The 26,300-nt window shown below is 41.5% G+C and overlaps 1 protein-coding gene across 2 annotated transcripts in view; it reads right to left on the bottom strand.

Moving 5' to 3' along the window:
• The window catches only part of DLG5 (discs large MAGUK scaffold protein 5), a 108,524-nt gene extending 83,572 nt beyond the window's left edge, over nt 1-24,952 (bottom strand). For both annotated transcript variants that reach the window (XM_082052977.1, XM_082052978.1), the window contains exon 1: nt 24,508-24,952. In XM_082052977.1, the coding sequence (XP_081909103.1) occupies nt 24,508-24,808 (301 nt within the window). In that variant the 5' untranslated portion in view covers nt 24,809-24,952. The remainder of the gene's footprint in view (nt 1-24,507) is intronic.
• Nucleotides 24,953-26,300: the final 1,348 nt, after the last annotated feature.

Genomic DNA, 26,300 nt, shown 5'->3' with positions numbered 1-26,300 from the left:
GTTGGTCATGTTCATTTATTTTTCAGTTTCATAAATTATGCTTTTCTCCATTCCTCAGACAAACTATTGGAAGGAAGAGACTCAACACACCAATGTAAATTAACACTTGATAAAAAAAAATAAAACAAATCAGCCCCACACAAACCCTCTCCACCCGCCTGACCAGAACTGCCTACCATAGTCCCCTGCACTATAAGCAAATACAAGCATCAGAGTCCTGAAATAAAATAAATAAAACAATAAAGTTCCTACCTTCAGGTAGACTATTAGGAGAAAGAAAACTATAAACTGAGGGAGAACTGTTGATGTCTCTGCCCTGCCTGGGCAGAAAATGAAGCTGGTAACTTACCACCAGCTCCATACATCCAACACAGAGGAGCCGACTGTCGAGTCCTTGCAACTATCCAAGAAGCACCTTCCCAGGCTTACAGGAGAGGCCTTACAACTCAAAACAGAGCTGCAGCTGCATCCAAGACAATCTGGAACCTGGTTCATTTTAAAAACAGCAGAAGTTTCCCCATCAAAAAGCACAGCCTCAAGTGCTTTTGGTGATGCCATCTGGAAGCAATTACCACTTGGAAAGGGGAGCCATCAGGAAGTTTTTAAAAAAATGAAACCTTGAATTTCTGAGCTACCATGGCCCTTTGCATATGCAACCAACATCCCTGTACTGGAAAAACGTATTAGGCAAATATGTTTTATTAAACAAGACAAAGAAAGTGCCCTGCTTGGTTACAGCACTTACCTCCCTTGTGCTACTTTCTGGCTGAACCTCTGTTAGCATGCCTGGAGGTGCAAACACTAACCACTACTATTAGTCACTTCACATTTGGACACTATAAATGAGCATTACCTTGTTTTCAAGATGAGAAAATTCTAGTCACGACTTACATGCTTTAAAAATGTAACCTCCCTGTTTCTTCAGCTCTCAAGAAGAAGGGCGAATTTTTGCAGACGAAACCATCACCCACGGATTCGTGCCTACATGGTAAGCATGTGCCCTCTGGCCAGCCAGGTTCAGAATTCACCAGAAAAAACATGTTGGCAGATTTAAATTTGAGATTATTTCTCCCACACACACATAATTGCACATTTATCACCTACACAAATTAACAGCAGATACAAATAAAAGCAACATCCAGCAATAAGCAGCAGTGATAATGGGCAGCTACAGAGAAAAGAAGACTCAACATTTCAAAGAAATGCTGAAGATAAACATTCAAACAGAAAGACTATAGATCAAACAACTGAGCCATCATGTTTTACTGGCACATGTAGAGAGGCACTGGAAATAGCTTTGTGTTTTCAAAAGTACAGTGGATCTTACAAACTATTCCCCTCCCATCAGACAGGGAAGAAAAACAACTAGTAGAACCAGTAGAAACAGGATTAGAAAATCCACGCTGGCATTGGCAGAGTTATTCTCAGTCCATTAGGACACTGGAAGACCATAGAAAGAGGCAACCATGCTCCTTCATGTTCCCCAACAGCAGAAGTCAGAGCCCCAAGGAACCTGCTGGCCCTGTACTATTCTCATCCCTCCTAAATGCAGGTGGCTCCGATCTCCTCCTTATATCTCACTGTAGAAACACAGATCTAGTCCTAGCTCTTCATCATCATCCTTCTTCTGCTTTTCAATACATCACTTATCTTCTTACTGAAGGCAACTTTTTTTTTTTCTACTTTTTAATTTTTTTTGTCTGTCTTAGTAAGAATTTTCATCATCATGAAGAGAAGGAGCTCTAATGATTAATATTTTTGGAGAAGAGAAAGAAAAGCTGTGTTCTGAAAGCAAACAGACCAATTTTTATAGGACCAGAAAGTCCACACGATGGCCCTTGGCTCCAAATATGCACATGAAAATCTCTCAAAACATCCATCATCTCATCAATATTCCTAACTATTTCCTACCCAGAAATCTGGTATTCTATTTTCAGAACTACAGACCATGCCTATATTTTCTACTTTCCAATAAATGAAGGAAGGAAAACACTTGCAGAGTTTATTTTCTTTTTAAATATGGAAAATGTATGTTCATAAAGTGGAAAAATTCAAGTCTTCAGTAATAACAAGTGGCAACACATTAGGAAGGCAAATGAATTGCTTATTAAACAGATGTCATTTGGAAAAAATGGCATTTTTCTGCTGCAAGCCTTAGCACAGGGCAATAAGAGTGGCTGGATTAATTTCTTAAAAGTTAAAAAGAAAAAAAAAATGAAGAGTGTCACTGCTGATACACAGAAGCAAGATCAGGTTTAGGCTTAGCTTCTCACAACTATAAACTGTCAAAAAAACCCTGTAACTTCCCTATTCCAAACCTCTACAAGTTGCAACATCAACAGCATCTTAATCCAAGCGCAGTAGTCTGCATTTAGAAGAACATGATTATGCATCTAGTGGTGACCAAAAGCATTGTTGCTGTTTATAAAATTTCTGTTAGAACACAGTATGTCCATTCATTGTACACTACACATTTATTGTTCTTCCCACAAACAATGAAAACAAAGAAGATAGATAACTGTTGGTTTTTAGACAGCCAGAAGTTTTAGCCAGCAATATTCAACAAGACAAAATCAGAAATCAGCTCTAAGAACTGTCAAATTACTGGGCATTTTCCCCAAAATTAATGGGAAGCAGGAAGCTTCTGAGAAACTGCCAGCACAGTAATATCACACACAGTAGCTCAGAGTCCATTCTCCAATGGTAAAGCTTTGAAAGACCAGAAATATCCATTAAACACTGCATCGTTCTGTGCAATGCAGGCATAGAAGCGGGTGAAAAAAGAATGGAGAACAGACTATTTGCAATGCAATACACTAATTAACAGCAGGAACAGGTCTGGAGAAAGTTGCGTGGTGTGATAGGAAATGCTCACTGATCGAGGAGCTATGTCAATGCTAACACATTCTTCAGTGTTGTGCTCCCTGTGCCAAACTGCCAAGGCACTTGAAGGAACCTCTTGTGTCCCTGTGACTAGATGGTATAAGCACAGACAACTTCAAGAGTCCTGAAACTAGTGCCAAGAACAAGGAGGAGGGATAAGTGGGCAAGTTTTCTCAGCTGTGCACTCTGAACTGTGTCATGGCACAAGAGCTCTCCTGCCACTGCGACCACTGATCCCATCGAGATGGCTCAGCCTGAAACGCAGCACTCTTAGCATTACATATCCACTACAAGAAGCAGGTACAGTGCAAGAAAAATCCAGAAAATAAATCACAGCTATTTAAGGCACAAAATATCTCTAAATGAGTGATGTTTTCCATGCATTTTGTTATTATGCAGGCACATACTAAGCTAAGCCTAGACAGTAAAACCCCAATTTGAAAACCAAAAACTCATGTTAGCACATGAGCTTTTTTCCACAAAAAAATTTTCAGCAATGCTGCCCCTTCCCCCCCAAAAAACCCAACACATACACACAAACATGGACAGTACAGCTTAGAATTGCAATTTAAAACATTAAAGCTGTAACAGCACGTTTTAAGAGGAATAAGATGTATGAACCAGAAGTCCTAAAGAATAAACCACAGCTTTTGTTCTAAAAAGTCCCGTTGCCTCCACGTTTAGCTGTGCATAGCAGGAAAGCTGTCAGCACGGCTTGTATATACATCAAAAAGAAAACTGGAATGGTAAAACCCACTTTGCTACCAAGACAGAAGCTCCAGAATTGCACTATTGTGGTTGTTACAAAGGCAAGTCTGGAAAATTGTGCTTCTTGTCTGAATAAAAATACTACGGAGGAATGCACGTAGCAAAAATTTATAAGAGTGAGCTTTAAGAGTGCTTTTAGACTATTAGAGCAGGGGATGAAATTGGGAACCTGCAGAAACCTGAGCTGCAGCTGGAGCCAATGTTAATTTCTCCTGATATTCCTACGTCTGCTCAGGCAGCAAATGGTACCACAAGAGTGGGTGCCAATTGCCATTTATTAGACTAAAAGACAAATGTATATTCTAACATTTCATCTTTTCTGAAATTCATGAACACAGCAATGTACAACATAGCAAAAGCAAAGGTTATCTCCACGATAAAATACGTCTCATTTAATTTAAGTGTTACATCAGTGAGGCGAACAGTAAAGCCAAGTGTTCTTCATGCTGTCCCACGACTCTGTCCCTGCATTTGCCCATGGACTGAAAAAGAAGCTGCTGACTGTTCAAATCTTTGTCTTCACAAAGTCACAGGTGACTGTGGTTCCTCCTTCTGCTTATTTTTCCTCAAACGACTGTGTGACCTGCAGGAGCTTACCACAATCTGAGCACAGCCCCAGGAGAAGACAACTGCTGTGCACCATCTATCTCCTGTTTTCATCCTTAGTGCCTTCTTTTTTGTGTGTGTGGAATAAGAAGCTGACATGCTATTTATCTTTTCGAAACTTAGAACAATGTTAATTTATTGAATTTTGCTCATTTGGAAATATGTTCTCACTACCAAAATATTACATTAACTATTACACAAGTCAAAGGACTGTGAATGGGTATTATTTAGGTTTCATATCTTCAGTAAATAATGCTGAAAAATAATCTCTTTCATCTGAATGTCTGCAGTGGTATACATTACAGATATGCCTAACAACTCATGTGTATAGGTGCAAAAAGGCTTTGGAAAATGTTTCAACATCAGCTACACATCTCACTTTTCTCATTAAAAGTATTTTTTTTAAATAAGCTCAATTATGAATGACAGTTTCACAAAAAAACAGCAGCTCCAAAGAGCAGATCCACTTATGCCTTCAGTCAACCAGGTCTTCTAGAACAGCCTGGCAAGCTTCAGAGTTGATGTTTTCAGCCATGTCCCATTCAACACATACTGTGTAGAACCAACATTGTGACAATAAATTAATTCCTACAAGAAAAGCTATGCATTAATACCCTTCACTGCATCCAAAATATAAGCTGTATTATATCCAAACCACAGCAATTTCCCTTTGATTCCGCAGCTGCAAACTCCAGACTTTGTTGCAAACCACCAATGCAAACCCTCCCGTGGGATTTCCAGGAAAAGTTCCATGAGATCTTTAAAACAAAGAATGAAAGAAATTCGGGGGAGATACAGAAATGAAAACACCATGTCTGAGCATGGTGATTAGCAAGACCTCCCTTTACATAGAAGTCACTTGTAGAAAGCCTTAGTTATCAAAAGCCAGGTTTATAATGCCTTCGTTTTTATTCTTAGCTACTAGTAAGGCTATATCCCCTATACAAGATTATAAATGGAGGAAGGTATAAATTGATACATCACACTTGCACACCCAGAACTTGAACATCACATTTAGAGGGATCTTTGTATCAATCTGTGATTTCAGTATGAGACACGTCCAGATAAATTATATTCTTGAAAATTCTTCAAGCTATTTTTTCAGCTATTGCCAACCTGTTACCAGATATCATTTATCAGTTTGTGTCTAGAAAAGCTGTGTAGGAACTAACATTAAGATCTGAAAAGATATGTAACCAGATTGCCTGCTACAGGTTCTACAGAAAACTAAAAAGGTAATATGGCTCAAGAAATTACTCCCCAGCACATATATGGCTATAATACATATATGCCATGCAGAGGGAAGGAAAAAAAATAAAAAACACACCATCCAGCTTTTCTTTGAAGGAAACAAGGATTCTCTTTCCCCGTGTGTGACTTTTAATCAGTCTCCAAAAAACCACAGGAAGGTGGTTGGAACGGCAGCTGAAGAGCTTCCCATGCTACTGAACACTGAAAGACGGAAGTGGGTTATGACACCAGCACAATAAAACCACCAGAAAAGCCCAATTTTGGTTTCAAAATGTTTCACTTCTTACCAGAAACCATATAAGCTGATGTCTGGATTGGACATCAGACTGATTTGCCAGTAAAAATGTTATTCCCTCTTTAAAAGAATTTCGGCAATTTATTACAATTATTTTTTGCCTGTAAACAACAACTTCCTGTATTTTACAGCCAAACTACTGCAAAGAATGTCTGAAATACATTAATCCACTGCTCAAAATGTAGATCAATGCTATAATCAAATCCTTCAGACTGAGAGTAGCAAAAAGAAATTATAGAAGGAAAAAAAGAAACATTACTACAATTTTTTCACATCCTTTTTCCATTTGCTTTCCAAAACCAAACAGAAAGCTGAAAGAAAAGCCAACACAGAGCCCACAAAGCTACTCAGCACCAACACAGCCACTCAACTTTCCAATACCTTTCAGTGCAGCTTTACAGCAACGCATTTCTGCTTCTGCTCTCTTCCAACTCATCTTCCAACTCAACTCCAAAGATGACAGGCTGATCATACGGATGGTATCTCATATACGCTGCTCCCACGTCCTCCCAACCCAGCAAAGCTTTGTCATTATCACATTGCTATTGTCTTCCTCACCAAGTTTGTGTTCCACAAACAGGTCTCTGATTAAAGCCAGACAAGTCTGCTTAATAACCATAGTCATTATCACCTGGTTTCAGGTGCTGCCTGCATAACACTTAATTTTCACTATTTTTACTATGTTATAGCAATAATGTATTTGTTGCACTCTTCAGTATTGCTCAGGGAATGAATGAGACCAGCAAGTGCTCATTAAATGAAATAAGCCTTAAGCTTAAGTTAATGCAAGCTCGGAACAAAAAAAAAAAAAAAGTCAGAAAAACAAATTAAAAAAAGATAAAAAAAAGACAAGGGAAGCATTAGTAGAAGCAGCCATACTACTTTTCCAAGCACTGTACACAGACCGACTTATATTCTATGCATATATATCAAAGAAACTATTTCGCTTGGTCTCTGTGATTTAAAAATACAAGTTAATGCTGGGAGGAAAGCAGGGGAAGAGCTAAGGAAATTGTATTTATGTACACTGAACAATCAAGCATGACTGGTACTCTATTAGTCAAACTGCAGAAAGTTTCTGTATCAAAGTGGCAAGAAGATATAAAAATCAGCACTAACAATCCCAGTAACAATGTCTGAATCAATGGAACATGAATTCATGTCTTGCATGAAAATCAGTTTAGATCCAGTTTCAAAATGCTTCATATGCTTCCTGGCATAGCGATATTCTTATAAACAAGCATCTCCGTAACAACCCAAATTATTAGTTTTCCATATCCTTGGAACATAAAACAGTGTGCACGTATCAACATTTTTCTGTTCTATTCTTGATACCAGGACGTTTATGCCCACAGGTCTGGAGAAGGCATCCTAAAATTAGTTTTAACTACAAATGAGTAGAAGTCTTTGTCCAAGGGTTTCTGAAGAGAAGTAGTTAAAGAAACAAACCAACCAAGCTCCTAGTATGCTTTTAGAGGAAACATCACTGGTATAAGCTAAAACATAAGCACCTGCAAGAACACAGACTGAAAGGTCTAAGTCTGCCAACCCACCCAGGAAACACTGTCACACTTGAGGCACCAGAAGCTGTGCGTACAGCACAGAGCAGACACCTTCACAGCCAAAACCAAACAAAAAACACCGTAGACATCTCCTGGACTTTGTGCTACTGGTGGTAACATAACCCAAACCACACGCTTTATTGAAGCACAAGTGAACAAGAGCCTGGCTGGGGGTTCATCGTTCCCTGCGCCCAAGCGGCTGCTGTTCTGCATCAGCAGCAGGGCGGCAGCTGGACCAGTTGGCCCAGTACCCTACGCTGGTTCGTGGGACAGCAAAGGCTGGCTGTGACCTGAGCAGACAATTAGGGTGTGTTGGTGTGGAGTTAGAAAGTTGTACACGAGGTCGCTCACAGATGAATTTTGGTACTGCAGTACAACCCTTCATGAAGCAGCATTACCAGCTTCTTTGCAAAACTGGCTTCCAGATTCCCCCTAAATCTAGGGAAATAACTACACCACTGTTTTTTTTCCTGTTTAAAGCTCACTGCAAAATTAAAATGCAACTGCTGAGATGAGCTTAATAGCTTTAATATACATATAACATAATTTGAGTTTGTAAAAGACAGATACTGTGATCTTTCTCTTAAAGATCCAGGTAACAATGTTAACTGAGATGGTGATGAGGAAGCGGGTGAGCAGCTGTGGAGTAATTAGCAAAGACAAAAGATGCTCACGGTGCAGCAATAAAGTACAACATCCCCTCCAGAAGGTATAAGCAGCACCAAGTAAAGTTTCTCACACATGCCATAAGCAACTCAAGACACACCTTACAAAGAAATCCAGTTACGCTTTCTTCTCTGCTAAAGACACCACTAGTGTCAACACCATCTATCCTACCACACGGGACCGCCCTCCTCATCATCGGCTCAAATCCCACGGTGCTGTCCCAGAAGGACTATTTCCTCTCCCAGTAATGCTGCTCCCCAAGACACAACTTCCTCTTAATCACCAGTTCCAAATGTGCACACAAAACTATTAAAGACAGATCTGGAACAAGCAAAAATAAGGTGCCAAGACACCTCTATACCATACAAGTGTCTTAATCAAATAAAGAGAAAAAGGTTCTTAGATGATCCAGTAGTAAAAAAAAAAAAAAAAAATCAGATTTCTTACGTCTTCACTCTTAGCATGGCTCCAGTAAGGCTAAAGATCACTTGCTAATCAGCAATTAGCTCAAGTCATCTACTCTGAGCAGTCACACATTGAAGTCCACAGCTTAGGGCAGGCCTTCAGCCAGTCCTGGACGGGGTTTCACAGCCACCACCTCCGGCCAGCTGGAAAACACCCTGAACATCAGGGTTACTTGACTTTATTTTTCCTCTCTGGCAAAACACAGACCTTGTGTAGATTGCTACCAAACAACAAAATGCATGAGAACCTGGTGTTATAAATGGCATTAAAAAAAAAAAAATAAATACGAAAACAAAGTTCTTAACACTTACAATCAGGTTACAAACCTGCATATTTTCTTATTTTAAAAACATGCATTATGCCTTGGGTAAAAAGGAACTTCATTTTCCTAATTTTTGAGGTAACTTCAAAAATTATTAAACCATGATTCAGGTGCTTAATACAAAGTTTCAAATACAAATACAGAAACCTTGAGGTTTTAAAAATATTTTCATGCTTTTCCTTCGGTCCAGCATCTTCTTTCACATGTAAGATCATTCCCCCTGTAGGATCTTCAACAGGAGCAATGAAGCACCGAGCCAAGATATTTAACTTCCAAATGCTGCCAGACAAACTGGAATACAACTGGCACTATGAGAATGCAAATTCTGTTTACAAATTGTCATATCAGGAACTCAGGCACCAGCTTAACAACATTAGGGTCACACTTAATCATCTTAACTCACACAAGCACCAATCTCATTATAAAGCCCAAGAGAGGAAGTGTTCTCTTGCTTAAGAGGAGCATTTGCTTGCGCACCTTAACAAACCAGACCGAACCTTTTAAGTGGTGCTATTTAAGGAAGGTCTTTACAACTTCCTCCTCTTTTTTTCCCCTCCTTTTTTCCTTTTCCTTCTCTACTCCTATCTCTCCACCCCCCCCCCCCCCATTTTTTTCTAAGACATAAGAGGTTACCTTATTGAAACTCACTTCACATGAAGAAAATCTCTTGGCCTCAAAACATTGTGTTTACAGAGTTAAAAAAACAAACACACACAGAAAGTTCTGAAGTTACATTGTAGCACTTGAGATTAAATTAACCCAAAAGACTACAGTATATTTTCCTTCTTCTTCTTCTCCTCTTGCCCAAATCCTTAGAACAGACAGAATTTCTCTATCAGTCTTCACAAGACTGTATCCTGAGAGTTCCCAGAGTATGGTAAATATTGCCTCCTGCACATTTAATTAAATACTTCCAAATCACAGCTTTCAGAAACAAATCCATTTCAGCCAGAATATCATAGTTCATAAGAATTAAACGTAACACCATCATAGTTCAACCGTAGCATTGTAGTTCAAGAACTGAACTACTTATTTCCGAAAAAGTGGTATTTTCCAGAAAAAAAAAGTTATCAAATATACTAAGGAAAATATTATACACCCAACTGAAATGGATTTAGTATCAGAGCTATGTTCAACAGCAATAAATCTCAAAACACAGAAAAGCACTACTTTTCATAGCATTCAAAAATCTATTAAATGTTACTGTGATCACAGAAAAGTCATTTCTGTTTGCTTTTTCCTACTAATTAAAAAGGCAAAGAGCAATAAGCAAGATGCAGAAGCCAAGGGTAAGCTGAAGAGAGAAATAAACCAGATGGCATGAGAATATATTTATATGTGCTTAAATTATTCCCAAATTACAAAAAAAAAGAAAGATCAAAATTTTTCGTTTGCCCTATAATCTGTGTTCTTTTACAAAACAGTTTTCAGATATTTCTATTTAAAGTAGATTGTGAATTCTAATTAAGATACAGCTGTAAGCCAGAATCCTCCGGCATACAATTAATCTTAAATCCAGCCTCTAGCCGAGCAGGGTACAGATGGAGTCAGACAGATGTAATTACAAAGTCCATCAGCAGTAAGCCACTGGGAGAGGTTGCAGGCTTTCCTGTATTTCTTCTTTGTACTGGGTGGTAGGCTATTTTTGTCAAAGTATACCAGGAAGACACAGCTACTGTGACACAGTCAGAGCATTTTAATATTAGCTTTAGTTTGCATCATGTATTTTGAGGCACTAATTTTGAAAATAATGACAATTTCACTCCTGTTTCTGTGGGCTGCACTGTCTAACAAAGCACTGGAACAGGTCTTGCATTCCCAGCTTTGTTTCTGTCTGTCAGGTTGAACTTCTCCCTTCTCTGCTTCAAACCTCTCCAACTGTGAAACTGCATTTTGCCACCTTTCTGAACCTGTGAAGTGAGCTTAATTGCTGAAAAAACCCATCATTTTGAACATAAATGCTAAGGAAAATAAGATGGAACTTGGAAAATCATTTATTTTTGTCATGCATGATCTGCTTTGCCGTAGTGTTCACATTCACATACTAGTTTCCTTTGAATGACAGAAACCCTCTCCAAAAGTCTTCATTACTGACGCTATAATGCATGATCTCTGCATTCATGGAAATGAGAAATTTTTGCCAATTTTGAGAAAAGAGACCAAAAAAACCCGGTTCCACCTAAGAATCAACTTTTCACCTGGAAGCGAACTGACATCTTCACACTCAGACTCAGGACAAATTTTGCAATCCCATGTCTAAACATGGTAGGGCAACTGTAGTTTGACTATACTTCTATAATTTCCCATTTTCTCACAGCATCAGCATCAAAGAGGAATATCCAGTAGCAAGGCATATGACATCTAGCTTGACATTTTCCACTAACTGCAAATCCATGAACACACTTTCTGCTTAGTGTCTGAAAACAGCATTAAGATTGCACATTTTAAATGTTAATACGCTTCTATTTCAGATCTGCAAGTAGCATTTGAGCACAGAAAAAAAAAAGATTATGTCTTCGTATAATGCAGTCAATTCACATTCTGTCATCGTATGTGTACCATTTGCATACCCAAAAGTAGCAGAAGATTACCAGCAAATTTGCACTAAGCATTTTACCATGGTTATCCCACCAAACTACATCTCCCATGCACTGCAAAGGGCTTTTTGCATGAGTTTTACACACTAGTTGAAAAAGTAATCATGAAGTAGACTTACGTAATTGAAGTCAAATCTGGCAAAACATTCAGAGGGAAATTCTTAACTTTAGGGTCATGAACTCACAAATTTAAGAATCCACAAGAGGTAAGGGTATCCATACACATTTTCAGTTATGGATCGCTGCATGTCTGGCCAAGCCGAGCCCTGGACTTCACCTCAACAAACATCCTAACCTTTAATTGTTGTGTTCAAACTGGTATGTCAAAACCAGATGTATTTAACTAGAGCAACAACAACCACAACAGTATTGGTAAAAAAAAAAAAAAAGCTAACACAGCTAACTTAATATACTTTGTATCATGGCAAACAGTGAATGAATGCTCACAATCGCCACTGCAGATGAAGATCAAGTGAGGTCCCCCTTCTCTCAGCCACCCACTCCACCTCTCAGCCCTAAACCTCTGCAAAGCCCATCATTACTCCACCCAAAATACACAGCAGAGACCCCAAGCCCAGGCTGGCCGGAGCTCCCCCCTAACACCCAGAGATCCCAAAACACCTCAGTTGCAACGCAGGCTGCACACAGTATTAAATCGTACTCCAACCCAAGCCTATGGAAGGTCACCTAGCTCTGCGAACAAGCTCAGGGCTTAAGCAAGCGCATATAATTGCCCATGATCTATTTTTTCTCCTTACAGAACTCTGATTTTCAACATGCAGGAAGTCCTCGCAACGAGTTGCCTCATACTTCATTAACAATACATTATGCACATCCTGCTCTGAATACACACCATTTTCCCTCTTCTCCATGGTGCAAGTCCCCAAGTCCTTCAGTGATTCCATTCACGGCACTCTGACACTTACCTCTACAATATTTATTCCCAATTTTTGCACTAGAAAGCTAAGGCAGAACAATTAACGTCAGTAATGCTGGATGCTCAGCTTAGACATCCACAAAATGGCTGAAAGGAAACTATACAGAAGGCGGTTGGCAAAGAAAGATTCTCTTTAAAAGGACATTTTTTAGGAGGATTATTGGAAGCTGCAATTGTTTTTTATACTAGCATGAAATGAGCATTTTTAGCCTAAGCATTAGCAGGTTCACCCTTAATGAAGCTCTTAGTGAACCCAGAGCTGTGTAGAACACTCAGAATAACATATTTTCCCAGTGATGCCACTCCAGCCAAAAACACAGATGCACGTTATATCTGATAGAAACAAAAGAACGTAGCTTTTGAGGACCTAAAGTTACTTTATTTAACCTCTATTCTTGATCTGAGAAAGGCAATAGGGAAAAGTTTATATGTATACACACATATATATGTATTTCATTACGCTAATAAATTCATAAATAAAGCCACAAAGCACTTGCTTTGAGTCAAAAACAAAAAAAAACAAAAACAAAAACAAAAAAAAAAACCCACATAATTTCAGTAAGACCTGAGATATGAATAAGCATTTTGACAAACGCAAATTTTTCAGAAGGCTGCAGATGTACTTATTTATAACGTTGGAGCAGAAAAACTAGCTATCCTAAATCATTTTTGCCCAGCATAACAGAACCCAAGAACCAAGTTCATTTCTTCAAGAACTTTCAGAAGTCCTTTCTGGATAAGCCCAGCCACTACCGGGCCTTGCAATCCAACAGCCAAAGACACAGATGCTTTGTTAAAACTTCCCAATGTGCCACACCTATTTATTACCTTCATTTACAAATGCTCAGAACAACTCTGCTATCCAGAATATAATAACTTCAAAACATAAACATGAGACACTGGTGTTATACATAACTTCTTCAAATCAGAATGCATTTAATTTTAAAAAAAAAGCGTAACTGATCTTTATTCTTTTCGAGTTTCACTGAAAAAGCCACTAACATAAGGATACCTCTTAAGGGAATGCACAGTTATTTGCCCTACTAGTGCTTTCTTACATGTTTATCCTCCACAAAACAAAAGTGGGAGTCACTGAAGTGGCTCCTGGATTCCTTAGTTTACAATGTTATACAATATCTTACCATAATTATAACTCCTATTTAGATCATACTGCTGAGAGGAGTGGGAAGAACACCACAAAAAAGAAACAAAAATAAATTTAGATTAAAATTCTGTAGTATTAAGAATAAAGTAATTACTTAAAACAGTATATTGCATTTCATCACCTTTTAAGACGCACTAGTGTGTGTGTGCATTAGCGCATGTACATAACAGGCCCCCCTACGCCGAGTACCGTCAGGAAAGCAGAGAAGCCCGTCTTCACCGTGCACCCCTGGAAACGGAAGAACACATGAGGACAGCAGAAAATAGAGAACAGAGATTAACCAGCCAAATAAGACTTCCCTCCATAAGCTAACAAAGTTCTGTTGAAAATATTAGGAAAATTAAGCCCATTGTTAGTGATTTTCTGCAACAGGACTAGAAAAGTGTTTTTAATACTAAGAATTCCACGTAATATGTGGATACAATCCAAAGTCTGATATTAGTTGCAATCAAATCAAAAGGCCAAGGTCTCATGTTCTAACCTACATGGTCAGAAATCCTAAAAAGTCACACTGATCCAAAGTCACCTCGTCTCACTGTCAAAGACCAGGGAAGCTCTAGCCATGGCAAACTACGCGAAAGGATATTATTTCTCCACAATGTGCTATAAAATGGTTTTAATGATTACTGTGGGTTCATGTCTTCCATGATAATGTATGCAACCATAATTCTGCAAAACTTTAATTCTGCATTTTTTCCTTGATTGCTTTCTCAAATACACTGCAGGAATATGCTAAATCATTTTTGATAAGAGAGAACGGGTCTCTAAAAATCTCACCTACATTCAATGTAAAAATTTCTCCCACAAAAAAATGGTTTTCATTACTAAAGCAGCATGCATTAAAAATTTCCATGCATAAACATACACACAGAAATGCACTTGATGAGATGAATTCACGTAACATTTTATGTGGATTCCTTACATCAGCTACTACAACCCTCAGATACAATCTGGCTCATGTGTCTGTGAGAAAGCTGAACACATTCAGAGCAAAACCAATAAAGTCGACACTGTATTGTTGCAACGCAGAGATGCAGAAGAATTCAAAAATAACTTCCCAGAGGTGCTGAGCAACACGCAATATAGCACCCTGAAATTCCTTACACAGGAGAACGCTGTGGAGCACAGTATGCGCAGTAAACTGCTCATCACCGTAGCCAGGTAACAGCCACACTGCAATCCTTACAGCTTCACCAGCCTGCCTTTGCCTTCCAGTGATCACTGGAAAGGAGGAAATCGGGGGCCCCAAAAGAGCAAAAGTTCAGTACAAAAACTGTACTAGCAACCTGGCTTTTTGCAGCACTCAATGAATTTGTTGTGCCTATAGCTGTGTCTAAAATTAAACTGGGATTTGACATCCTAGACAATATAATGGGATACTCCCTGGCAAACGAAATTTTATGCAAGTCATGTATGCACAGCGTATCACTGTAGATCAACTCAGCCAGAGAGAGAAAAACAGCTTAATGTTTATACATTGTGTTTCCTTCCAGTCCAGCACACATTACACAGAGGTTTCAGCAGAACAGGACTGGCACCAGCCTTGCCTGATTATTTCCTTCATGTATTTACTGATTTTCATATTCATACTAATACTTTTGATATCCCACCAAGTTCTAAAAACCTGAGGCGGAAAGTATCTCTGCCCTCAGCATCCAAAACTGCTTCTCGGCGTTATCAAGGAACCTTCTCCTGCTCAGTCAAAACACTGCTCCGCCACTTGCAGCAATACAGCTCACTAGATGCTCCCAACTGCTGCAAAGATGCCAGAAAAACAAGAAAGGTTCATGAACCAGGGTAAGAGATAAGTATATTCAAATCATGCATTCGTGTAGTGTACCTTAAAGTGCTGGTCTACACATTTTCAAGGCCAGCAATTTAGAAAAATAACTCACTAAATATCCCAAAGTTCACATCTGCAGTCTATATGTAAGTCAGTCTCACATTACTCAACAGGGTTGGCTGGTTTTTTTTAACCCACTAAGGCAGACTAATCAAGACCTTTGACCTAAAGCAGTCAATGCATCTCACTGAAAGACTCCTTTCCTAATATGCCCAATGGCTGTACCTATATAGCTCATTCTGAATCTAGCCCAAGTCAAGAACTATATGAAGGAGCAGCTGATGACAAGAAGGCAGCTGATGAATTACAAGGGAAAGCCTACAGTCCTCTAAGGCTTGCCTGGGGTTTTTTGTTTGGGTTTTCTTGTTTTTGTTTAAGACTTAAGCTTTTTATATTCTTTTTAACCACACCTACTTAAGACAAATGGCCTTTAACAAACTGAAAGAGCAATTCTCTTAAAAACAAAACATGGCTCATCTTCCACTAAAGGTTAAGCAAGCTCTCAAATAACATCACTCTTTCCCAAAAATGCATTTAGAAGGCAAAAACCAGACTGGACACTCATGATTATTTTAAAGATTAAGAGCTGAAATCAATACCTGCATATTTGCATTGTGATGATACATATTGCCTCAAATAAAACCTTTAGATAACCTGATTTCACCACCATTAAACACACATTCACTTGCACATTATCTGAAAAAACAGACCATCATGATCTAAATGCAAAGCAGATCTTTTTAAAAATCACTGCAAATGTTCACAACAAAATCTATGAAGGGGTTAAGAGAACTTAAAAACTTCATTACAAGGTTTCCTGAAAGAAAGAAGTCACTAAAACCACATCTGTCAATCTCCTGTCAACTTCTACATTAAAAACAAATACAATAAAAAGAAACAATAAAGGAGATAAATATACTTTTATGCTTATTAAAATAAATTAATATCTATGTGGCAATTTAGCAGCTGTATTGGATAATTTTGGTATGGATATTACCTCATGAGCTTTATTTCCCAAATCCAAAAGTTCTGGTGCTTTTAAAGAAAACCATACATACGTACACCTAGTGGCCTGTCTGTCTCGTAAAGGAAGAATATATTTAAAGGTAATATATTTAAAGGTAATATATTTGGCTGCACCAGCATCAACAGGACATAGCTCAACTACACCAAGTGAGTCCAGAATTCCAACTACATTTTGTATCAATCCTCAAGGAAAAGATACATCAACCTACACTACAGCTACTACAGCAAACAGCCACCAGCCTCACTTTCTGAGGCCCAAGCACACAAGCGGCATTTTACTGAAGACATTGTCTAATCCAAGGTCTGGATACTGCCAACACTTGCACATGCCTAACCTGACGCATATAAACAGGGATTACTCACATGCTGGAAAGCAAGAACACGAATAACAAGCATGTTCATGAATCAGCAACTATGTTCAGGTAAAATAAAAAGCCAAGGTGAAAGAAGAGGGGGCACAAGAGGCAAGAACATTGTCACAAGGTATTATTATTGTAAGAGTGAATGCTTCCTACTGGATTTCTAGGAAAGCCAACTCAGAAATAAGTTCAAAGAATGCAGGCTTTGAGGGTTCAGGTGTGAAGAGGAAAGAATTCCAGCAGCATCCCAGCAGATGATTTATCATCTGAATACACACTAATTGGTCAATTATGTAATAAGTTTGCCAAGAACCAACCCTTCAACTGTCCCTCTTTACCCAATCCGCCCAACTCTCCAGCTGAAACACCTACTGGTTTTAGATTCTTGCTTGCTTTCTTTTTCCAGCTACAGGCCAGTTGCATGCCTGGGAAGCTTCTGAATCAGGACAATATGGCCTATTTAAAATTCAATTCCTTTAGCAGCCAACTCAAAAAATTTCTAAAATATAAACAGCAGCTCTCCAGAACAAACTAATCAATGCTGTGAGCAAGCAAACTGCTGAGCAACTCAACCCAGGAATTGTGGAATTGGAGGCTTTAGAAGTTGTGAGGAAGGAGAAGGTGGGGATTATCTATATAAAATGGCCTGTTCTTAACTTCCTCTGACACCTGTTTGGGTAAGAAGGACTTTCCAGTTCTACCAAGTTATTCTGTATTGCCTAGCAATCATTCATTGTCAAGAAGAGTATCTTTAAGTGTTCACCCTTAGTGGCCATGTCCTTCCATCAGCTGCTTCAAGAACCATCAATTCTAGCTACCCCACCCTGCTATCACCAGCTTCTCAAGCCTGCAAAGGGTGCCCTGTGGAGATCAGACTCCTCTTGTACAACAGCTTACCACAGGAGTTCCAAAATTTAACCTTATGTGTTAGTTACAAAAGCAAGAGATGCTGGTATTACCATTTGTCACCATCAATATACCTACTGGTGCACCACAGCCTATGGCAAGCATATATCAATTATACAGCAGACATTATATGTTAGGTATTTTGAACTGGTTTCTAAGGTACAGTACTAGGGACCTGCTTTAATGTTTTAGTAATTCGATTTTGCATTAACAAGAAATAATATACCCGAGTGACACTGAGAACTCCAAAATATGGACCTTTTGGAGAAAAACAGGTTCCAACATTTCAGATCCACTAACACCACTCGTCTTGTCAGGGAACAGGACCCTTCTTTTGTGCTTTCATTAGAAAAGTATCGGTTTGCCTCAAGCCGAAGCTCAGTCGGTGTGACATTTCCAGCTTCTACATGAGAATGATTCAGTTCTACATTATCACAGTTCACAATAAAGCGGGCAATGACTTGCATCTTAAAGGTCACAAATAATGTTTCAGCACTGACTACGCAATTTAACTTGGAAAGTCGCAGGAGCCTAAATGCCTCAGCTTCATTACTACAGCTCTGTCCATACCATGTTGTATGCATTAATAAGTTTTGCCATCTCAATCAATACTATGAACACCGTACATAAGGAAATGTTTTTGCTTTATTACATGTACAGCATTTTAAGATTGTTCACATATATATATATTATAAAAAAAACACCATACACACCCCACAGGAACTAATTTTCTCACACATGCTTGGGACTGAACAGCCCTGAATGATACCTCTGTCCTTGAGATTTTACTGCATAAGAATTATTAGAAAAAAAGTGAAAAGTAGAAGGAATTTATCAAGACTTACCAGAACCTTTCCAACGACTAGCATTTTGAATAAGGAATTGTAATGCTATAAAATAATAATTGAAATAACAATCAGGACTAAAAGGAGAAAGATAAAGAGTAAACAGGTGCAAAGGAAGACAAGAAGCAAATTGAAAGGGGAAAACAAACAAACACACACACAGAAAGTGGTAAAAGCAAGCAGCAAAGAAAAAATAATACCACTTAGCTCAAATTACAAGCTGCTAACAGAACTGGAAAGCCCAAAGTCACTACCCATGTGGTACTGGGCTGTGGTCTTTACTATCTAGACCAAAGGTCCAAAAAACTCACAGCAACCAACACTGGTTAAAACTCCAAGACAACGAGACTGAGAACAGTAATTAAATCAAGCTAAAGATCTGAAACCTCTGAGACCTGCAAACTTTAGCTTTAATGAATAAATCAGGAGCTAGTTACAGAAACTTGTTGGCTTTTCTCACTGATCATGTCTGAAAGTGAAATTTATGTGTCTATTTCAGGATGCTCATAGAAGTAACAAACTAAACAGACCATTCAAAAAAATGTCTGTTTCTCTTTTGTAATTTTATACAACACCCAGTCCTGCATGTGTCCAAAGCAGCTCGATAGCTGTATGTACTGATAGCACAAAAAATATTATTAATTCATTTTACACTGATGAAAACTGCGTCCTCATGAGTTTACTGTGGCCAACTTACTTTCCAGACCCTCCTGAGCACAGCAAAAATTTAATTGAGAACTACAACCCTTGGGATCTGTGAACTACTAAAACACACGTTTCCTTCTTTGGGACGGAGAGCCTGCTTCCATTTACTGACTATTAGACATTTCATTGGGAATATCCCTCTGGACACTTGCCAGAAACTTACTGCATTTCTTTAGCCCGGCAATTTCAAGAGATTTCACAAATCTGAGATCGGAAGACATAGGTACTACAAAACTAGCAGCAGGTATTTTATCTAGTTTAATTACTGCTCAGCACGGCTGAAGACCTATACTTCTACTGTGACTTCAGAATGCTGCCTGCTTTTTCATCTGCACCATTTAAGAAATCCCCTAACCAGGCTTGCAAAGCTGCCCTGGGAACTAATAACAGGTCTGGAAAAACCCAGACATACTGCTCTACTTCTCCCACTCTTCAATTTTCAGTGACGGAAGGGAGTGTAAATGGTACTTAATTGCAAAATTGTCAGTTCAGTCCTTGAGTCAGTAAATTATGCTTTTACAATTTCTCCTCATTCTCCCCTCCCTCTTTTCCCAGGGAATGCACACTTCCAGCATTCTTTCTCATCTCCAACGCATGTACTGGTTTGTTCTCCTACCTCGCCGCACCGCTTCCTGAGATGCCCTTTCTTCCCCCTGGCTCCTGCAGCACATCCCTCCTCTGCACCTCACACCCTCCATACAACCCCTCAGCTCCTCGCTAGCTCAAGTTCACTCCCGCTCATGAGCTCCTCTCGCCAGTCACGAGCAACATTTTGGGGGCAGGGAAGAGGGGGCACAACGCGGAGGCCCCAGCACCAGAACCAGGCAGCCCCCACTCCTGGCTCCTCAGGGAAAAACCTGGAATTACAGCGTTTCTCGTGGGCTTCCTCGGTGGTGCCAGCAAGAGAAGTGGGTCCCAGCTCTCCATCCCCTACATTCACGCATACGGAGCTTGCCTTTGTGTTTGTTTCTGAACATGCTAAAAGACTTTGCAATATTTAGAAGTAAACCTAAAACTTCAAATTCGATATTGTCTGAAACTACTTCTTTTTTTTATAAAGCAGAGAGAATAAGTTGATATAATCCCTCTAAAAAGCTATAAAAGTTTGAATTCTAACTTTTTCCTACTCCTATAAACGCCCACATTTTTTTGGACTGGAAATAAACAGTTGATCTCCGGAGAAGTAGAAATTAGGGGGGAAAAAAGATTAAAAGAAAAAAACACAGAAAAATAAGTCATTAATAAGTCTTATTAAATTATAGAAGGAAAACTTTCAAAGTCAATCTACAACAATCTCCCTTTTTTCCTTCCTGACCCCTCAGAGACCTTCTTTAAAATGCTATCAATACGGAATTTTAAATTTTGAAGCTTTAAAACTTAAATTCCAATCTTGAAACGGTTAAATAAAATACCTCTGAAGCCTAACACGCTCTGCTTTTGAAATACAAAATGGTGCTAAATCCTTACAGTAAAAAAGCCATTATGTTATGGTTAAGCTTACAGGCACACACTCACTGATTGCAGCCGTATGGGTACAGACAAGCAGGAGACCAACTGCTAATATAAAAGGAAACTGTGAACCTAGAAGTTTAATAGTTGTGAAACCAGCGGTGAAGCTTTTTAAGTTTAACAATCTACTCAGCTCGAGGATAAAGCACTAGGAGTGCCTTTGTAGCCGCTCAAGCTCATCCCAAAAACAAATTACAAGCTTTACAAGAAAACCCACCTTTTTCCCAATTTTTAATATCACAAAAACATTAAGTACAAAGCTCTACATTCTCTGAGACAGTCTAAAACCTACATAGTCCCATTAGATTTCTGGTTTAGCCCTTTAATTACATTTAAAAGAAAATACATTTTTAATAGTACCTGTCAAAATGAAGTATCTTCCACTGTATTCCTGTCTTGGGCACATTTTATGTCACAAAGTATACATTATATCAACTAAAAGAATGAAATATTATCTGCGTAAGAAGATATCTAAGAGATAATTGAACGCTCAGAAGTCATTTATTTCCACATCAGAAGGGATATGTTATTCTATCAGGACAGAGGATTTCTCACATGCATGATGGAGATAATCTACCAAATCAAGTATTTAATAATAATTCATCGATTCGCCCCAAACAAATAAATAAAAGCACTTGGCATACTACTTAGAAATTAGTCCCTGTGCAAAGTACTGTGAGATTTTTAAATCCGCCAGTCAGTTTCACATGGACAGAGTCAATTTCTCACAGAACCATTTACACAAAAGCACAGGGTAGTAAATAAAGGTCCTACTCAAGGAGGGCTGGTGTCTCTAAACACGACTACGTAAAACAGAGCAAATGGCACTTTGTTCGGCTTCTGCTTTCACAGAAGGCAGTCTCCTGTTAGATTCTGCACTCTGTTTACTAACACTGTTAGGCACCCTATTCTTGAATTAGAAACAAAACAAACTTTAAAATACACATTTTATTGGAGAAACTGTGATCCACAAACCACTATATAGGTTTAGGCTTAAAATAAGCAATCAAAACCCACTACAGAAGGCAAAACATATTACATGGGAAGTGAACTGGGGGAAGAAGAAGAAAAGAAAGCTCCTCATAATGTAAAGACAGAGTTGTCTATAGTGGAAGTCTTTTGGCAGTTATCGCCCCCAGTTCTTTCCCTTTAGCAGTCACAACAGCTGTTTACTTCCCCCCCTGTTGTGTAGATAAATACTTACAGAAGTGTCAGCTCTACATTGTCCAGCTAGCAATAAGAACTGTGTGTATAACTAACAGACTGAGTTTCCATTCAAGTTTGCATATCACCTTTAAAGTCCAACAGGAGTGGATATTTAAAAGGAGAAGGAAGAAAACACAAAGTAATGGTACACATTGTCTATATTAAAATCGAAAGAGAATCACTCATGCTAGTGTAGTGAGCAGACTGCAAACTGAACTCTGCAACTTTGAACAAAATTATGTTGCTGATTACCTTCCCATTTCCCTCACCACAGCACATTGGAAAAAGAAATTAGCAAACACTACTACAAGTGGTTATTGGTTATAACTAACTTTCACCTCCAACAAGCATTCAGGGGATGTACTTTGTATTAGCCTCCTCTTCCAAACAATACTAAAATTAAGTGTACTACTGTAAACTGTCATTTTTTCATATACTAATAGTAATTTTAAAAATTAATTCAGCTGGATAGGTTCAAGTAAAGGTATGTTAAAGATACATTTTTTTTACCTTAAAGAACAGAGGAATTTTGCATAATATATACTAAGGACTATTAAAGTATTTTAAATATAGAATCCAACAGTTCTCCTTGCTACCACATTTAGTTTGCTACAACACCCAAAAACCAAAAAACTACTTATCGGCTTTCAAAATCCCCAGTGAAAAGGAGTAAAACTCCTAAATGGCAGAAGAGCAGATGGGTGGTCAGACTTCCTACAGGGAGATATCAGCATAAAACCCAATTAAATCTGAATACAGGTTCAAACAAGAACCCTCTTAAGGCAGTTACTCTCAAACATTAGCTCTTCGCATAACACATCCAGGACAAACTCGGGCATAGCCCAGGATTTTTTCGGAGGCGCTCAGTGGGCATGCAAGCAGCCTCATGACTAGTTACCATGAGACCTCCTCAGGGAGTGAAGTTGGAATATATACAACAGCGCTTGAAGGCTCAGGTCCTTTACCTTCCTACGTATGTGATGGTTTATTCTTAAGGTCACTGTTCGTAATCTCCTGTGTACTAATTTGTAGACATGTTTATCACAAGGGAAACAAAACCCTAACTCTCAAAGTTAGCCTTTTATTAATACTGATAAATGAAAGCACCAAAATACTAAAACTGCATTGGGAGGGCTTCCTGGCTCTTACAAACTATATCATGTCTCATAAGAAAATAAAACCCTTTAAGAGCTGCTTCTGTTTGGAAAATACCGCGTGCACGTGCAGCTGTGCTGTGTACTCCGCCCTTATTTGAATGATGCTGTCCATGCTAAGAGTTTGGTAAACACAAAAAAATGCATTTTATTTCAGTGTATTATAGTGTATGACTTTGTGTAATATATGTATGGCAGGACCTCACAGGATGGGAAAAATGGACTGAACAGCAGACCTCAACACTTCGGACATTATACGGTCTGACATCAATGGGAGATGAGGGCACTTTCTGCCTTTCGGAATGAGACCCATGATGTTTTTGTATTATCGGATTCATACTTAGTCTTGTCGAGAAGATGCATTAATGGTACTGGGCTACTAACATTCCCCAGCCTTAAACACAAACAAACCCTGCAACTGCCAAATCCGGTAACAAAACCAAAAACAGACCCCATATTTCTGAACCGGTCCACTTGTACACACGGTGGAAAACAACACCTGCACATCACTTGAAGAACTGCATATTCTTTATCTGTAATCTATAACACAGAATTACCATTTACTTCAATTGAAACATTTCTCATCCAGAAACACAGCTGCCCTTGCAAGGCCTTGGGTACTATCACCAAATCCCTTTTTATTTTTTTCTTTTTTAATTACTGTTTTAAAGCCTGGTATTGTCCACATAAAAGCAGACTGTGGCTTGTTTTGGCGGCGGAAGAACAGGGGAAGACCTGCAGGTCAAAGCCTAACTTAACTAAGAAGAAGGTTTACACTCAAATTCTTCTTGTCTAGGTTTACAGCTAACCCAATTGTTCTCCTGTTCTAACCACCAAGAAGAGCTACAGTAACACAGCATGAAACAAACACATGTTTGTCCGGAGAAAATAGTTACAACATTTATTCAAACGCACATCTGCTGGACTCCTGCCAGGCAGCCTACTCCGGCACCCTGGCTGCAGAGGGGAGCTGCACAGTTTTGCCCGGTCAAGAAGCGACTGTTTAACACGACCGGCGGCTCCAGAAGAGCTCGGGGGAGGAAAACCCCTTCAAGTCCGGTTCTCCCAAGCCCCCACCGGCACCCGGCTCCAAAGGGTGAGAGCAGCAGCAAGGACCAGGCTGGGGTGCCTTCTCCTAAGGGCACCGCACAGCATCCACGGCACCTCTCGGGGACCAGCCCCGGCGTGCCCGCCAAAAGAGAAAGGAAAATGATCGGGAGCGCAAAACACGAATCGAGAACCCAAGTGCGAACACGGGGAATTCTCCCCCGCCCCCGCAAAGGACGACCCCCGCCCGCAGCCGCCCCGCTTCCCTCCTACCCTCAGCAGGGGGTCCCCGGGCTGCCCAGCCCCCCAGGGCAGCCGCTGCCCTTCTCCTCCTCCTCCCCCGCACCTCCCCCGGGCCCCACCGTGCCCGCGCCCCCCGGCCCCACTCACCGGCCGTCTCGGCCGCCGCCGGCGCCCCCGCCACGCCGTTCAGGTAGAGGATGGAGAGCAGGTGGGGCTGCGTTTTCTCCAGGGCCACCCGCAGGTCCTGGAAGTGGTCCCGCTCCTTGGCCAGCAGCAGGGCGATGAGCAGCTCGGCCTTCCCGCTGCCCGCCGCCTCCAGGTCGCGCAGGTCGCGGGGACCGAGGGCGCCGGCGGCCTCCAGCAGCTCCACCACCTTGTCCACCTCGGTCATGGCCTCCGCCAGGCTCTGGCGGCACTGGGCGAGCAGCTCCTTGTGCTTCGGCTCCATGGCCGCGGCAGGCCGCCGCCGGCCAAACTTCGCCCGCCGAGGTCGCGCACCGCCGCCGCCCCCCGGCCCCGCCGCTCCGCCACCGCCGCCCCCGGGGAGGCGCGGGCCGAGGGGGGGCACAGCCGGCCGCCCTCCTCCGGCAACCGGCGCACCCGCAGCGGCCCCCGGCGAAACTTCGTCCCGGAGAAGAGGCGCGGAGCTCGGGCAGAAGCTGGGCCGAGGGCGGCTTTGCCTCTTCCTCCGGGCCGGGAGGCGCCGCCGCCGCGCTGCCCCTCAGGCAGACAGGGGTCCAGCCGCCGCTGGGGCTGCTGCTCCTTTTCCTCCTCCAGCGGGCGGCCCTCTCGCTCCTTTCCGCCCCCCCGGGCGGCGAAACAACTTCTCCTCTTCCCTGCCCCCGGGAGCGACACAGCCGGGAGCAGGAGCCGTGAGAAGGGCCGCCGCCGCCTCCCGCGCACCCCCCACGCCCCCGCGGGGCAGCCCGGACAACTTCTCTCTCCGCTCGCTCCAGGACACACGGCCGCGGGGCGAGGAGGGGGTGGGGGGAGACGGCTTCAGCTCCAAGCGCCTCCTTTCATTCCCGGGCGCACGCAGCCATATTGGTTGCACAAGGCTGCCGCCCGCGCCGAGACGGAGCTGCCGCAGCGCATTGCCCGCCCGCTGCTCGCCTCCCGCCGACGCGCCGCGGCGGCTACGGCTGCCTCTGCCTCTTCCCGGCCGCCGCCCGCCTCCCGGCCGTCAGTCAGGGGCTCCCCCGGCCCCCGTGCGGCGCGGAGGCGGGGCGCCGGCACCCGGGCGGAGCGGGCCGAGCCGGGGGGAACGAGACCCGCTCTCCCCCGTCGAGTCGTTCCACGCCCCCCCCCGGTGCGGAACGGCCAGCGGGAGCTTCCCCCCGCTCCTCCCTCCGGGGAAGTGGGGCTTGGCTGGGGCGGGAGGGCTGATCGGCCCCGGCTGTCTGGGTGGTGAGACAAAGGCTCCGCTGCGGCGGGCGGTGCTCTTCCCTGGCGGCGGGGGACGGGGCCGCCAGCCTCCCCCGCCCTTGCGGTCCTGACCCGGGCGGGCGGCCCGGACCGTGGCCCTGTCCGGGGGCGGGAGCCCCGCGGGAGCGGCCGCCTGTTGATGGTGCTGGCGGTGCAGCTGCGGGACCGCCGTCTGCAGCGGGGCCACAGCTTCAAACGCCAAGATTTACTTCATCCTAAGCTGGAAAAAAGCAAAACGTCAAAATAATAACAGACCGTTTGGGGCTTTGTCCATTAGAATTTACAAAATCTAAGTTTTCAAACAAAAGATCTAAACATTGGTAATATCTGTTAGCTCATCTTCCCCCCAAATGCAGTTTCACGAGTGTTTGGTGAATAACCAGGGGCCAGGCAATTTACGAATAGAGTACAGATGTGTCTGTACTCAGCGGCAACAGCAGGTTGTGATTGTTCAGCAAAGAAAAAGGAGAATAACAACGTTTCTTTTTGAAAGTAAACAGTCTGCCAAGATCACC

This window comes from Streptopelia decaocto, assembly GCF_964273445.1.
Source record: "Streptopelia decaocto genome assembly, chromosome: 5".
NCBI classification, from domain to species: Eukaryota; Metazoa; Chordata; class Aves; order Columbiformes; family Columbidae; genus Streptopelia; species Streptopelia decaocto.
This window is presented reverse-complemented; position numbering and strand designations above follow the sequence as displayed.